Source organism: Piliocolobus tephrosceles, chromosome 7 (genome assembly GCF_002776525.5).
Source record: "Piliocolobus tephrosceles isolate RC106 chromosome 7, ASM277652v3, whole genome shotgun sequence".
Lineage (NCBI taxonomy): Eukaryota > Metazoa > Chordata > Mammalia > Primates > Cercopithecidae > Piliocolobus > Piliocolobus tephrosceles.
Genome location: NC_045440.1, coordinates 51,212,448 through 51,230,226, shown reverse-complemented (window position 1 = coordinate 51,230,226; position 17,779 = coordinate 51,212,448). Strand labels below are relative to the sequence as shown.

The window sequence follows — 17,779 nt, the reverse complement described above, 5'->3', positions numbered from 1 at the left end:
TTGATGGGTACACTTTGGGTTAAGTATAATGGATTATCTTTTCCACGAGTTTTTAAAATCTTATTTGATGGTTGAAGCAAAACTCATAACACCACCCAATATAGTGTTTGATGTATGTATAGGAAGTTAAGGTAATATCTTTATAAACAGGAAAGATAAAGGAATCTTAACGGAAGCAACATTTCTATACTCTTCATTCAAAGTGGTAAAACATTACCAGTAGACTGTGATACATTACCTACACATACTATAATACCTCGAGCAACCAGTCAGAAAACTATACAAAGTGATAAACTCAAAAATACTATAAATAAGTCAAGAGATAATGCTAAACTTGCAGAAGTAACTACAATAGTATTTGCTGGAAATGTAAAGATCTGGCAATACATATTAGGAAAAATAAGTCTTAAAATTAATTATCAAAATGGACTGGCAAACTAAAGCCTATAGGACAAATGTAGCCTGACACCTGTTTTTGTAAATAAGTTTTATTGGAACAAAGGTGTGCTCATTTATTTATATATTGTATATGACTATTTTTGTGGCAGAACAGCAGAGTTGAGTACTTTGTGACAGAGATATTAAGGCCTGCAAAACATAAAATATTTACTATACAGCTCTTTACAGAAAAGTTTCTCAATCTCTGGAACTTATATCTCTCAAAATGCAATAAGAACAAAAATTCAAGCAGAAAAACTTAAGAAATGGAAACAATCAGGGAAAAAGCAGAGGCTCATAAAGTATATATATAGGTTAAGAGATCCAAGAAAGTCCCAAATTAATCATTTTCTAAAAATTAACAAAATGTACAACTCCTTAGCAAAACTGACCAAGATGAAAAGAGAAAAAAAAAAAAAAAATTCCAGAATGAAAATGAGGACACTACTTATCTTACACTTACTAAAATAGATAATAATATAAGAATATTAAAAGCAGACAATAAATCTTATAATTTAGACCAACTATGCCACTGGGCATGTGGTTTATGCCTGTAATCCCCGCACTTTGGGAGGCTAAGGCAGGCAGATCTCTTGAGACCAGGAGTTCAATACTAGGGAACATGGTGAAATCCCATATCTACAAAAACAAAACAAAAGAAAAAAGTTAGCTGGGCATGGTGGCATGTGCCTGCAGTCCAGCTACTCGGGAGACTGAGGTGGGAGGATTACTTGAACTCACGAGGTGGAGGTTGCATTGAGCCAAGATCGCCCCTCGGCACTCCAGCTTCGGAAACATAGCTAGACCTTCACTCAAAATAAATAAATGAATAAATAAATAAATAAATAAATAAATAAATAAATAAATAAATAAACTATGCAATATTCTTGAGAAGTAAACAACACAAGAGGAAATACGAAAACTTAATAAAACTATCTATTGAATCCATTGAATCCATTAGAATAAGTTAATAGCAGAGTCAGGGCTTTAACTTGTGGTTTTGTCATCAGAATAGTGTTTAACTTTGTTAGATTATTATTTTGAAGCTCTTCTTTCTACTATCAAAAACATCCTAAAATCATAAGGCATATTGTGATATCTTAAAAAGATTTCCTAAAAGACCTCTTTTTTAATAAACAAAACAATCGTAACTCATAAACATGGACTCACCGACTCAAATCTGTGCCGGGCACATACTGAGAGAAGCGCGAATGTAGTAGAGGGATCAGTCTGAGGTCACACCATCGCTTCTCCCACCTCAAGCCTGGAGATGTCGGCCACGACGAGCATGATAATGTGTCCTGAAAGGAAGACAAATATTTAAATGTAATGTTTTTCTTCTGTGATTTGAGTTTCTGTGTCCCAAACCCCTTTCATCTGGGGGATATTATTTTTCCCCTAAATGATCAAAAGACTTTCATGGAATACCATGAGAAGAATTCCATATTAAGCACACTAAAGTTGTATTGGTTAACTTATTTATTAATAGAATGCTATAAGAAATTAAGAAAGGAATTATTGAGACTAAGAATGCTAGTGAAAACATATTTTTAAATGAGGAGTGGAGATGGAAGGAAAGGATAAGAGTGTGACAGAACATAATTTATTCAAGAATGGAAAAAGTGGGAAAAAACTGTAAGTATAATTAACCAATAAGTGAAAAAATAAAAATAACTAGTAGTTCATTCAATTAGCAAGTATTTTATGAGTGTCAAACACAATTATAAGTGTTTTTAATTATCAGTTTTTTGCAAATATTTTTGAATAGAATGAGCATTCCTATAAAACAACTTTCAAAACACTGCTCAAGGAAATCTGTACTCGTTTTTCTAACTTCATGTTCATAAAAAGTTTATACTTTCTTATGTTGCTTTAATTGCATATCAAGCCAACTACTGCTGGCTTAAAATTACACATATCTTAAGTTTCGTTAGAGCTTTTTTTCCCCTTTATATATGGAGGAGACTTACATTTGATAAAATTTGGGCTTTTTCACTTGATTCATGTTTCTTCATTATTTCAGCTTTAATGTTAAAATTTCTTCATCACATCAGCACATCAAATAATATTAATATTTAAATTGGCAAGGGTTGTAAGATCAATTTGGCCAGTAAACTGGTAACATTGACTTCCCTTTATTCACTAATTTTTGAGTGATAATGTTGGAAGAAGATTCTATTTTAGTCTAGATATTGAAACTCTGTGAAGTCTAAATATTATTAAGCATTACTCTCAGGCATTAAATTTTTTTAACAATTCTTCCAGTGAAAAACAATATTACTTTTACTAAAGGTTGTATGCTACCCGGCATTTTTATGTTAATTGTTGCAGGTTGAGCAAACAAAAAGGTACTAAGTCAGTGGAGCGGTTTAGAATGTCCTGAAGGGTGGACTGGCTAAGATCACTTAGTGAGGGGTCCCTATTGGTGACTCAATGAGCACCTCAGCCTCCAAGACACCTGTCCTTCAATGCTAGTCAGTTGCTTTGAATGCCTCTCTGGTGACTGCAAAGGCACAAACCTAGGTTTCATATTATTCTTTCTCTTGGCCTCATATCAGATGTTATGGATAATCAGCATGTGACGTGAAGTCAGATCTTCATGTCAGCTGTTATACGTGGTCAGTTCATGACACGGAATCAGTTCTTTATGTCAGCTGTTATAGGTGGTCAGCGCATGATATGGGGTCAGCTGGGCGACAGTACAATGTGGCGAGCGCTTAAGTTGCAAGTCAGAATCAGATCACTTATATTTGAATACCAATTTCCCAGCTGACTAGTCCACTACCTGGGGGCAAGTTTTGTAGTCTCTGTCTTACTGTGTTTATCTTCAAAGTGGGGATAATAATGGTAACAACTGGTAAGATTACAGCAACAATTGAAAAAGTTCTTAGAATAGAGCCCAGCTAAATAGCTCCACACTATTTTCAGTATACCTAAAAGGATAATGGTAATTTAACGTTTACTAAAACAAACTAATTACATGCATCACTTGGTAGCTGTAAGTAAAAAGTATCAAATAATGTATTCTCAAAAATGATAAGCTCAAATAATGGGCAAAATTGTTTCTAAACATGGAACTTTTAGGGAGGACATTCTTAGGAATATTACTGTTACTATTTATTGGTAGTTTTAGTAATACCTGCCTGTACTAAGTGCTTGACTTACACCACTTGCAACATCTTTGAAAAACAAAGCTATTACTATGTTCATATTTGAAGGGAGAAACAGAAGATATTTTATTTGTTGTTGTTGTTGTTTTTTGAGACAGGGTCTCGCTCTATCACTTAGAAGTGCATGGCATGATCTTAGCTCACTGCAACCTCTACCACTGGGGTTCCAGTGATCCTCCTGCCTCAGCCCCCCAAGTAGTTGAGATTACAGATGCCCACAACCAGGCCTGGCTAATTTTTGTATTTTTAGTATAGATGGGGTTTCACCATGTTTGCCAGGCTGGTCTTGAACTCTTGACCTCAGGTGATCCGCCTGCCTTGGCCTCCCAAAGTGCTGGGACTATAAGCGTGAGCCAAGAAGGTTTTTTTTAAGAAGTATTCTATTATTACTTCTCACCTTTTCATCATGAGGGTGAGGAAGCAATCATACTGCGTGGCAGGCTTGGGTAAACAAACCAGGTTTCTGTGGCCAGGTCAGAGATGCCCACAGGGATTGCAAGTGGCCCAGGACCCACCCAGCTGCACAAAGCAAGGACCATGTTGGCAATAACTGAAACTCCTTCCCAGAACCCCAGTACACACACGCATTCCTGAGTTCTATAGTAAACGATCTACCCAAGTCGCCCAGCCAGCAAAAGGCACCCCCAGGATTCACTTAGACTAACAGCTCTTTGATAGCAGAGCCAACAGATCTACTGCAGCACATTTAACATTCAACACTCATAATCAGAGGTGAAACAATGGAAAATAATTTGGATTTTTTTACTTGATTATTTCACGTTTTGGTTATATATCTTCAAGCATATTATTTAAAGATGATTTCTCATCTTTCATAAAATACAATAATAATTTCTCTCAAATTTTGTGTTTCATCAATAAATGGGACAGAATATGTCAAAGATTGTTAAAGACATGGGTAATGAGATGTTGGGGACTGACTAATCACCAATACATGAATACGGTAGGTTTTACAAACCATATCAATCCATTTCATAGATTGGCAAGTATGGAAATATATGTGGCCTTTGACATTCCTTCTGTGGCATCTTGATTTGATGCCTTTATGTACCAAAAGTATAAATATGTCACTTTCTTATGTTTCTTGTTTATAAGAAGTATGTAATAAGTCCCTCTTCAGTTATTTGACTAAACAGAGTTGATATATTTCATATTATAGACCTGTTATTTACAGTGGAAGACAAGTCATCCTTTAAAGAATTTTTCTCCTTACTTATTTTATTTATGTAAATAGAATATAAATTTACTTTCTAATCATATTTTGGAATAGTAGTCAGATTTATTTTTGCACAAAAGATAGTCTAAAAACACAACCACTTTTGTGCTTTTGAGAACCATGACTATTTTTCAATAGCTCTACTCTACAATGTCAAAAATGTTGTTTCCTAAAATATTAATAATGTGATGGGAAAAAGAAGCATTTATGTTTCCTTGCTCTTTTCCCAAAATTTTACACATTCCACACAATAACCTCAAGAACAACTATCTTACCAAAACAGAAGTGCACACAGGGCAAACTGCTGACCCAGATTTTATTAAGGATTTGGCAGCATAGGATGTATTAATTAAAAGTGTACAGTTAAGAAAAATGTTTCTCAGTCTGCTTGGCTGATTATCTGAATCAGAATCTTCTGGCAAGCACAAAACAAATCCTTCTACTCCATTTCAAGAGAGAAGTTCAGTGAATCTGAGCTGGGGCTGAGGAGACAAGGTCTGGGTTGGCAAAACAAATGACTTTCATATCGCTTAAAATTAGTGATGTTGTGCATCCTTAGAAGGAATAGATGATATTTTTATGTAGGATGGTGGAATGATGTTAATATATTATAATCCTTTATTTCCCCTTAGACTTAAAATGCTGCCTTAAAATACAATACGGATATCTTAGAAAACCAGAATAATAAATCTCAAAATTTGTTTCAGATCAAGGTACAGACATTGAAAAGGCAGTTTGTGAGCCTAGGATAGAACTGAGAATTACGACACATCAGAGAATCAAATGTTTCTTTTAAGTAGACTGTCTATAATATACACATATTCTGCGGAAAGAAAAATTGTCTCACAATGCACTCTTCCTTCCGAGTGCCCATTGTCTGTTGTTATTTCATGTCTTTGACCTCTCCAAATTGTCTTTGAGCATTGTCATGTCTTTGACCTCACCTCTGAGTAGAGGTGTTCTCCACTCGCCATTCCTCGATCAAAGATAGATTCAAAGATATAGAAGGAACAGCACGTGCTCTCCCTGGCTGTGCAAGCCTGCATGGTCTGATTACCATTGCAGGTTAGTCTCCCATGTGGGCAACAAAGCACACACTTGGTTTGTAGTCTCTCAACTTACTTTGAATTTTTTAGTCAGCTGTTCAAAGTCTCTACAGCTCTTTACCTCTGTTATTGGAATGCTGCTACTCATTCTTCTTTTTTCTGCTTATGTTATAGTTAATTTTATGCTTTCGTCTACAGATCTGGATCTTACTGGTTTTGTGTTAAAATCATAATTAACTGCTCCCCAAAGTATAATAGAGGGGTGTTTCCACACAGTAAGTTCTCAACAAACATGCATCTAATTAATATGCATTGAGACTTTTGTCTTTATTTTGAATATACTTTGTTTTGTTTTCATATTTTTATTATTATTCTCTATAGCATCATGATAAATACTTTCAATTTCCTTACACTGAAATATCTTCAGCAATGTCAAAATATCTTCAGCAGTGTCAAAAGAATGTTCAATTCTAATGCTCAAAGGAGAATAAAATGTGCCTCTGGAAATGGAAAGACATAGCTGCAGTAAGAGGAATTTATAACAGTTGCTTTATTTTTAATGTTATAAAACTGAATTTATTTGGGATCAGTCATGTTATAGCATTGGAGTGATTTTCTTGCTGTAATTGTAGTTTTCTAAGGAAGGACATTATTCTGTACACATTTTTCTATATGTCAAAGGAATGGGTTAAAAACAAACCAGAATGATTTCTACCCTTAGACCTGCCATTCGGACTCCTCTGCTTCTCATTATTATACAGGAGTTCAAGGGTATGAGACAAGACCTAGAACAAAACAGCTGCAAACAGCTTTCTCCCACTCTGAAGTAAGTGTGCTCTTGTTTCTGCCTTAGGATCAGAGTTGAGATGGAAGTTCTTGTTTGAGGGACCTGTGGAGGGGGCACTCTTAGGAGCAACCTCTCAGGACTGATGGAAGCAGGGCATGTAGTGCCGAACACCCAGGTGAGTTCTGACTCCCAGGCAAAGGGGATCCAAAGAGGGATCAGCTGTGAATGGGCACAGCCAACACCTCCAGCTACTGAGGGCAGGTGCACCAGTGCAGTGAAGGAGAACAGAAGTGCATTGAAATTATCGAAGGCATCTAGATTGGGAGGGAAGAAGGTGAGCACAGTAATTACAAAATCAAGAGGTAAAAAAATTCATTGTATATCTAAGTCTTTCATTAGGAAACCTGTATATTTCCTCATAAATTTTAAGTCACTCCCGTCGTGCTGTATTGTGGTTTTAAATGCCCCTTTTTGTGTGGCAATTATTTCTCTGGCAAAAAAAAAAAAAAAAAAGAAAAAAGAAAAAAAAAAAAAGTTTCAAAGATGACCACATGAAATATATCCAGCTGAGGTTGGTTTTAGAAAATATCCTAAAATATCCTTACAGTTGTACAAATAACCTTTTGTCTTGGCAAATGTCTTTTTATGATGGAAAAAAGTCGACAACTTGAGGGCCTAAGGTTCTCAGCTGAGGAGTAATACTGGGGAAATCAGGTACAGTGAAGGCCATTCAGGATTGAAGATGTTCAAAAAGATTGCTTTGAACTAAAATGCCACTATTTTGACAAAAATTTCAAATGCAGTATGAATCATACGAGTCGGTAGAAGAAGCTACATGACGTCTGTACCATAATATGTGGAATAGAATGAAAAAATTCTGCTTAAGGTCACCTCTGCTTCTCTTCACGTTTGTAAGCATGCAAGATGATTATTAGATGTGTTTGTAATCAGAAAAAAATATTTCTTTAAGAATGTGTGAGTATTTTGAAGGATGAAATGCAAGGAACTTCAAAAACATTTATAAGATATTAAAATCAATTTACTCAAAATGCAAGTAGAAAACAAAGATTAAAATTTTATTAAATATCTACAAAACAAAGATTAATTTTAACTTTTACTAAATACATGTATAAACATTCATTACATGTTAAAATAATGTGTGAATCGGATTTTCTCACTGCAGTAATTGCTTACTGTGCATAAAGTTGGCTAAAAATTTCCTAACAAATGGCAAATTAAATAGGTACTTTTAGTTAAGTAATTTCAAAAGAAAAAAGTGATAAAACTAATATCAAAGCATTTTGAACCTGAAATCACATATAATGTGCAATGTTCTAAAATGATTGTATGATATTATACATTTCCAGTGACCTCCCCAAGTTAATAGTATCTATTGCTTAAAAAGAACTTAATCCATACAGACTGGAGATGGGAAAAAATGGCATAAAAACCCTGACCTATTTATTTTCCATTTCTTGTTTATCATAATACTTAAATGATTATGCAACCAGGGATTACCTATCTATCACATAAATCAGATTCAGTAGCAGTTTTCACAAACTATGTGTTATCTCCTTATTAATCTGAGCTGTGCCTGGGTCATCTTACTGTATTATTGGGGTGGTAGTTGAGATGTAAGCCACTGTCACAGAGAGGAGAGGAGGTGCCACTGCTCTGGTCACTTGGAGCACCTGCGGGAGACAAAATCATAACATTCCACTGGTGAGAATGTCATACCCTTCTAAACTTACGCATTCCATTAAACTTTCAAGGATACTCAATAATATCAAGTAAATCAGATGTTACAATACAATTTTATTTCAGTTATACTAAACCAAGAGTTTTGCAAGTAACCCAAGTGACTGCAGATATCTGGGCACTAAAAGAGACTCACAAAAATTTGTCTTTGATTTCAGAAATATTAAGACTTTATTAGGGAAAGTGTACAGCCTTATTAAAAGTATTATTTTGTTTGATTGTCTAAAGTGGCTTGCTTTTAGAAACCATATTTACAATAATGCAAGATTTTGGTTGTCTACAAAGTTCTATTTAATGTCATATTTCAACCAACTGATAAATCCTACCCTTAGAAACTATAATTTTCCATGATGCAAAAATGTTTGCATATTCTCTGTTTTTATAGGTACTCTTAGTTTGTATTCAAGTAATCATTAAAATTATCAAATTTTGTATAATTGCAATGAAAAAACTTCATATTAGATTTTAATGAGATGCCTACTAATATCTATTTTTTAAAGATGAGTAATGCCTTAAAGATTTGTCATTTTCTAAGATTTCCCAGTTTAGTAAGTATTAGAGTCACAATTAGTATACATAGTTCCTGACTTCTGATTACTTGATTTTTCTAAAGATATTTTTTAAAGTTACAAATGTTTATAAATATTACCCATAAGTATAATTGATTCTCAATTTACATTTGAAATATTATACTTGATTTCAAACATCATATGTCATAGGGAACAGTACTTACATAATAGTTAATGTGCTAAAAAAATGATATTGTTCTTCTTTTTTATTACTCTAACATTCTATAATTTTCCTCGAACTAAGAAGGGAAACATAGGCCTTCTTGCTATACTGATCTGGATATAATTTTTCTAACCTTTAAACTGTAAGAAATATCACACTATGTTTTAGTTATTTTTCTTGTGCAGTTTATTTGCAATTGTATCTTCTACAACATTTTAATGTCTATAGGTATTACTTTAAAGCAAATATATATACATATTACTTTAAAGCATACACATTTTGGACTGAACAAAATAAAAATACAACATATCAAATTCTATGAATGAATCTTAAGGAGTCATTTGAGTAAAATTTAAATGTTTAAATACATATGCAAAAAGAAGGTAGGTATAAACTTAATGCTCTTAAGAACTTAAGAATGGAGGAGCAAACTAAACCAAACCAAAACAAACAAACAAACAAAATAAATAAATAATAAAAATAAAACTGGGAAAAATTAAATAGAAAAGAGAAAATAATAAACAAAATTAATTAAGACAAATATCAGATCTTTAGGGACACTAATAAATCAGATAAACCCATAGCAAAAAAAAAATTAGAAAGCAAAGAAAGAAAATACAGGTTATCAGTATCAGGAATGAAGGACGGGTCATTACTGAGAGCTAATGGATGTTAAAAGGAATAATGAGAGGACACGATAAACAACTCCATGAAAGAAATTGACAACTTAGTTGGAGTGAACAAATAAATTTTTAAAAAAATCCAACCAAAACTTACACAAGAAGAAAGAGACTATCAACCCTTATGGACATACACACACAAAAAAGTAAACAATATATTAGCAAACCGAACCTAGTACTATATGAAAAATGTATCACATCATGACCAAGTAAGTGGTATTTATTCTAGAAATGCAAGCTTGGTTTTACATTCAAAATCCATTTTAAACATTTAGCATATCAAAAGGCTAAAGAATGAAAACATATACATAATATTTCAATGTATGTAGAAAAATATTTGAGACAATTCACCATCTTTTTTTTTTTTTTAAAGCAAATCAAAAACTTTAGAGTTCTAGGAATAGAAGTGCTCCTCTATCTGATAAAGAACATCTTTAAAAAACTATATCCAATACTCTAATTAATGAGAAAAAACAAAACTGGATTATTCCCTGCTAGTATCAAGAGAAAGAAAGGGATGTCTACTATTAACATGTTGTTCAAAAAAAAAAAAAAAATGGAGGTCTTAGCCACTGCAACAGGAAAGTCAAAAGAATTAAAGAAATGTAGATTGGAAAGGAAGAAGCAAAACCTTATTTGCAGATAACACAATTGTATATGTAGGAAAACATTAAGAATGCAGAAAAATCATTCTAGAATTAATAATAAAATTATACTATTGTGCAATATGTTAATATATGAAGTTAAATTACATTTTATGTGCTGGCAATAACAACTGGACAATGAAATTTTAAAATATTATTTACAATAAAATTAAAACATAAAATGCATATAAGTAAATTTAATGAAAGATATGCAATAATTCCAAATTAAAAAGACTAATATATTGCTGAGAAAAAAAAAATGAAAACGTATATTATGTTCATTGACTAAGACTTAAAGTTATTAAGGGGTTAATTTCCAAATTGTTTATAAATTTAATTTAGTTCCATTCAAAATTCCAATACACTTCTTATACAAAGTGGCATGTTATTTCTGAAATATATGCAGCAATACAATAGATGTAGAATAGCCAAACAATCTTTACAAATTGTAAAGTTGAAGAACTTATTCTAGGTTACTTTAGGATATGTTACAATAATAAACAATGTGATTTTCATTTAAAAAAATAGACATGTAAATTAGTGGAAATAACAAAGTATCCCAAAATAGATCCAAACATGTATGATCAAATAATAATCATATGTATACATATCTCAAATACACACACACAACTGATTCTTATCTAAGATGCACAAAAATATAAGATACATTATAAATGTAAACATAAAAGCTAAAGCAACAAACCCTCTAGAGGAAAATAAGAAAAAATATCTTTGCAACCTTGGGGTAGGCAAGTATGTCTTAGGGAGGATACAAAAACAATAAAAGGAAATAAAGCTTCTGTTAACAAAGACAACCTCAAGTGGAAAATGTAGTTATACAAAGACTAAGAGAAAATCTTTGTAATTTATATCACTGGCTAAAGGCTTATATAGACAATATTTTTAAAAACTCATGCACTGTAATAGCAAAAAGAACATAACAATAGAAAAACAGGGAAAAGCCTTGAACAGAAGCTTCCCAAAATAAGATATGCAAATGGCCAATAATCACATAATATGGAAATAATTATTATTAGTCATCAGGAAAATGTAAACTAAAACTACAATAAGATTTCACTGTGCACTCAATAGAATGACTGGAAAAAAAATATTTGAGCATCAAATATTGGAAAGAATGTAGGGCAACCAGTGCTTGCATACATTGCTGGGGAAGGCAGTGGGAGTTGTTTAAAAATATGCTGACTTTGGGCCGGGCACTGTGGCTCACACCTGTAATCCCCGCACTTTGGGAGGATGAGGTGGGCAGATAACAAGGACAGGAGATAGAGACCATCCTGGCCAACACGGTTAAACCCAGTCTCTACTAAAAATACAAAAATTAGCCAAGTGTGGTGGTGAGCAACTGTGGTCCCAGCTACTCGGATTGCTGAGCAGGCGAATCGCTTGAACCCAGGAGGTGGAGGTTGCAGTGAGCCTGGTGACAGGGCGAGACTCCATGTCAAAATATATATACATACTTATGTATATATACACATATATGTGTATATATGCATATGTATGTGTATATATATATACACACACACATATATATATGCCGACTTTGATGTAGTTCAGGAAGATGGTGGAATAGAAACCCCAGACCTTGATTCCCACAGAGACACCAACTTTGCAACAATATATAGTTCAAAAAGCTTTAAAGAGTACTCGAGAAACTAGTTAATAAATCACAGTAACCCAGCTAAGCTCAAAGCCAAGAACAGCCACATTAAAAATGGTTAAAAAGGCCATTTTGTTTCACCCATGACTGCCCATCCACTAAGTCAGAACAACTTGGTGTGATCAGAAGTAAATGTCAAACTTGCAGTCACTCTGTAGAGTGGAAGAAAAGCAAAAAATGCCCATCCAATGTTCTGGTTTTTTGGGGAGTGCACAAGGGTCTGGTTTCTATGTCACTGACTGGGTGCACTGATAGAAATAGCATACTCTGGATGCCTGAGGCTCAGAGAACACAGAAGAGCTCAGGGGCTCATTGCAGTACTAGAGAATCTGCAGTTCTGCAGCCAGAAAGCAGAGGAAATAGTAATTATAAGGTTGGGAAAAAGAAACCAATAAACCTCTCTATTGGGATTTTACATGCCCAGAGAAGATGAATCCCCTAAAAATGTTTGGGAGACACTTTACCCAGGCTGATTGGTGAAGTTCTTTTCCTGTGTGAAATCAGTTAGAAAAAGTCTAAGAGACAAGGCTGATTTTTTCAAATTCACTAATCCCAGGAAAAAAATAACAGCACAGACATATGAAGCAACAGAGAAACAAAAGAAACCACCAGAAACCAACTGGAAACCATAGTCTATAAATTATCTTTAAAAACACAAAATCATCATCTTAAAGAAGCTCAATGTGCTAAAAACAAAAACACAGATAGCTACATAAAATTAGAAAAATTATGCATGAACAAACTGAAAATATCAAAAACTATAGAAAAGATTAAAAAACACAGAAATTCTGAAGCTGAAGAATACAATAATGAAGTGCAATATTCACTAGCAAATATCAACAGCAGATTTTATCAAGCAGAAGAAGGAGTAAATGAATTCAAAGGCATGACATTTGAGGAATAAAAAGAAATTAGAATTAGGAAAAGTGAAAAAATGCTAAGAGATTTATATGACACCATCAAGCAGACCAATATACACTTTATAGAAGTCCCAAAGAAAGAAGGAGATGGGCAACAAGCTTATTCAAATTAACAATTTTCAAGTGTCCCAAATCTGAGAAAGGAAATGAACATTTAATACAAGAAACTTGAAGATCTCCAACTAGGATGAACCTAAAAAGACTCACCCTGAAACCCATTATTATCAAACTGTCAAAAGTAACAAATAAAACAGATAATCTTGAAAGTTGCAAGAAAAAAAAATGCACTTTCGCAGGTAAAAGGAAGATCTCATAGATCAACACATTTCTCAGCAGAAACATTATAGGGAGAAAGGAGTGGGATGATATATTCAAAGTGCTAAAAGAAAAATAAAATCAGCCAATCTAGAATACTATACCCAGCAAACCTGTTCAATAAATGTGAAGGAGAAATAAAGATCTTCCTAAATAAAGAAAAACCATGGGACTTCATCACCACTAGAACTCTTTTACAAAAAATGCTAAAGAGAATTCTTCAAGTTGAAATAAAAGAACACTAGACAGAAACAGAAATGCATATAAAAAATAATGTCCTCTGGTAAAGGTAGATGTAGACCAATACAGAATAATGAAGGTGTGTTCATAGTAACTTTTATTGTGGTACAGAATTTAAATGACAAAACTGTGAAAAATAACTATATAGTCGTTCCTCCTAGGCAGACTGATTCCAGGACACACTGCACATACTAAAATTCACATCTGCTCTAGTCCTTTATATAAAATGATGTAGTATTTGCATATAGCCTATGCACATCCTTCGGTATATTTTAAATAATCTCTAGACTGCATATAATACCAAATACAATGTAAATGATATATATGTAGTTGTTATACTCTACTGTTTATTTGTATTATTTTTATTGTCATGTAGTATTTTAATTAATAATTTTGATTTGCGGTAGGCTAAATTCACAGATGTGGAATCTGTGGCACAACTATTCCTATACAAGCGGGTTAAGGGATCTAAAATATAACAAGTTGTAATTATGAGGTAGCGTATGTGATTGACACAGAGTTATCAGTTTAAATTCACTTATTTAAAAACGGTTAATAGTATTTAATAAAGTGTATTAACTTACAATTATTTCTTGCCTAGGTGACTTATTTTTATCAGAAAATAATAATTTAGCAAGTATATTTGTCCATTAAAAATAGGTAAAAGGGAATTAATAACAACAAGATTGTGGGATAGAAATCTCTATATTTCATTCCCCAACAGAGACACTAATGTGAAACCAGTATATGGTATAGAAGGTGGGGAGGGAATGTAAAGGAGTAAGATCTTTATACTGTGATTAAGTTATTATCCATTTAAAATAAATTGTTATAGTTTGTTCTATGCAATACTAATGAAAGTCACAGAAATACCTATAAGGGATACAGAAAAGAGATTGATGAAAGGATCAAAGCATGAAACTACAAAAAACAAGGAAACAAATGAAAGTAGCTACAGAGGAAAAGAGAGACAACGTTACTATAAGATATACAGAACAAAACAAAATTACAGTAGTAAGTGCGTCCCTATCAGCAATTATTTAAACATAAGTGAAATAAACTTCCAAAACTACAGACATAAAGTGGTTAAATGGATTTAAAAACCAATATCCAAGTACAGACATACCTCATTTTATTACATTTTGCCTGATTTTGCTTCATAGATTTTTTATAAATTGAAGGTTTATGTCAACCCTGCATCCAGCAGATCTATATGCTGTTTTTATAATAGCTTGTGGTCACTTTGTGTGTCTGCATCACATTTTGGTAATTCTCACAGTATTTCAAATTTTTCATTATTATTTTACGTGGTATGGTGATCTGTGGTCAGTTATCATTTACGTTTCTATTGTAATTCTTTTGGAGCTTAACAAACCATGCCACATAAGGCAAGGAACTTAATGAATAAATGTTGTATGTGTTCTGACAGCTCAACTCACCATCTGTTCCCCATCTCTCTCCCTCTCCTTGGGCCTCCATATTCCCTAAGATAAATAATATTGAAATTAGAACAATGAATAACCCTACAATGGCCTCTAAGTGCTCAAGTAAAAGAAAGAGTTGCAAATCTCTCACTTCAAATCACAAGCTAAAAAAGAATAAGCCTAGTGAAGAAGGCATAGTGAAAGCCAAGATAAGCCAAAAAACAAACTTCTGCCAGTTAGCCAAGTTGTGAATGCAAAGGGAAAGTGTTTGAAGGAAGGTAAAAGTGCTACACCAGTGAACATGTATATGTAGAAGCAAAACAATCTTATTACTGATAAGGAGACAGTTTTAGTGGCCTGGGTAGATCAATCCAGCCACAGCATTCCCTTAAGCCAAATCTTAATACAGAGCAAGATACTAACTCTCTTCAATTCTATAAAGACTGAGAGGTGAGGAAAGTACAGAAACAAAAGTTTGAAGATAGCAAATGTTGCTTTATGGGACTCAAGAAAAGACACTGTCACCATATACAAAATTACAAGATGAAGAAACAAGTGCTCTTGCAGGAGCTTTAGAAGCTGTAACTAGGGCTGGGATCAATGCTGAATGCGGCTTCACTAAAAAACAGATTTTTGTTGTATCCATTAAAGAGCTTCATATTAGAAGAAGATGACATCTAAGACTTTCATAGGTAGAAGGAAGTCACGCCAGGCACGGTGGCTCATGCCTATAATCCCAGCACTTTGGGAGGCTGAGGCAGGCAGATCACAAGGTCAGGAGATCAAGACCATCCTGGCCAACACATTGAAATCCCGTCTCTCCTAAAAATACAAAAATAAGCCAGGTGTGGCTGTGTGTACCTGTATTTCCAGCTACCTGGGAGGCTGAGGTGGGAGAATAGATAGAACCTTGCTGGCAGAGGCTGAAGTGAGTGCAAATCACACCCTGCACTCCAGCCTGGGTGACAGAATGAGACTCTGTCTCAAAAAAAAAAAAAAAAAAAGGAAGTCAATATCTGCCTTCCAAACTTCAGCGAACTCTCTTGTTAGGGTCTAATGCAGCTGCTATCAGTTGAATTCCATTTTTATTTACTGTTCTGAAATAAAAAGGTCACGGATAGGTCCCTTAATAATTATGTTAAATCTACTCTGCCTATGCTCTAGAAATGGAACAACAAGGCCTAGATGGCAGTGTATCTGTTTATAGCAAGGTTTACTGAATATTTAAGTCCACTGTTGAGACCTACTGCTCAGAAACACACAAACACAGACACACACACACACACACACCACACCGTGAAACACACATCAAAACACATTCCTTTCCAATAATTACTGCTTATTGACAATGCACCTGGTCACCCAAGAGTATTGATGAAGATGGACAAAATTAATGTAGTTCTCATGCCTGCTAACACAAAATCCATTTTGCAGTCCACAGATCAAAAAGGAATTTCAAAGTTTCAAATCATATTGTATAAGAAATATATTTAATAAAAGGATAGCTGCCATCGATGGGGATTACTCTGATGAATCTAGGCAAAGTCAATCGAAAACCTTCTAGAAAGGATTCTCCATTGTTGATACTATAAAGAATATTCATGATTAATATTGATGGGAGTAGGTCAAAATATCAATATTAAGAGGCATTTGGAAGAAGTTGATGCCAACCCTCATGGGTGACTTTGAGGAATTCAAGACTTCTCAAGTGGAGGCAGTTAGTGTAGATGTGAAGGAAATAGCTGAAGATTTACAATCAGAAGTAGCGCTTGAAGACGTGACTGAATTGTTCCAATCTCATGAATGTTTTCTTGAGATGGAATCTATTCTTGGTGAAGACGCTATGAACATTGTTGAAATGACAATAAGGTATGTGGAATATTACATAAACTTAGTTGATAAAATGGTTGCAGATTTTAAAGAAGATTGACTAATTTTGAAGGAAGTTCTAATATGGGTAAAATGCCCCAAGACTATTACATGTCACAGAGAAATCTTTCATGAAAGGAAGAGTTAATGAATGTGACATACTTCATTGTTGTCTATTTCAAGGAATTATCATAGCCATTCCAAACTTCAGCAACCACCACTCTGATTAGTCAACATCCATCAATATAGAGACTAACAAAAAGGCTGCAACTCAGTGAAGGTTCAGATGATTCTTAGCATGTTTTAACAAAAGGTATACTTCAAGTTCTCGGGTACATGTTCAGGAAATGCAGGTTTGTTCCATAGCTATGCACGTGCCATGGTGGTTTGCTGCACACATCAACCCATCATCTACATTAGGTATTTTTCCTAATGCGATCCTTCCCCTAGACTTCCACCTGCCATCAGGCCCTTGTGTGTGATGTTCCCCTCCCTGTGTCCATGTGTTCCCAAATGTTCAGCTCCCACTTATGAGTGAGAACATGCAGTGCTTGGTTTTCTGTTCCTGCATTAGTCTGCTGAGAGTGATGGTTTCCAGTTTCATCCATGTCCCTCAAAGGAAATGAACTCATCCTTTTTATGGGTGCACAGTGTTCTATGGTATATATGTGCCACTTTTCTTTATCCAGTCTATCATTGATGGACAATTGGGTTGGTTGCATGTTTTTGCTATTATAAATACTGCTACAATAAAAAGAAGTATGCATATGTCTTTATGGTAGAATTATTTATATTCCTTTGGGTATATACCCAGTAAAGGGATTGCTGGGACAAATTGTATTTC

At 34.0% G+C, this 17,779-nt stretch overlaps 1 protein-coding gene across 3 annotated transcripts in view; it reads right to left on the bottom strand.

The window, feature by feature from the left end:
- Positions 1-17,779, bottom strand: part of SNTG1 (syntrophin gamma 1) — an 868,962-nt gene that overhangs the window by 250,783 nt on the left and 600,400 nt on the right. For all 3 annotated transcript variants that reach the window (XM_023190587.1, XM_023190588.1, XM_023190589.1), the window contains 2 exons: positions 8,284-8,366; positions 1,609-1,739 (listed from right to left, as the gene is read on the bottom strand). In XM_023190587.1, the coding sequence (XP_023046355.1) occupies positions 1,609-1,739; positions 8,284-8,366 (214 nt within the window). The remainder of the gene's footprint in view (positions 1-1,608; positions 1,740-8,283; positions 8,367-17,779) is intronic.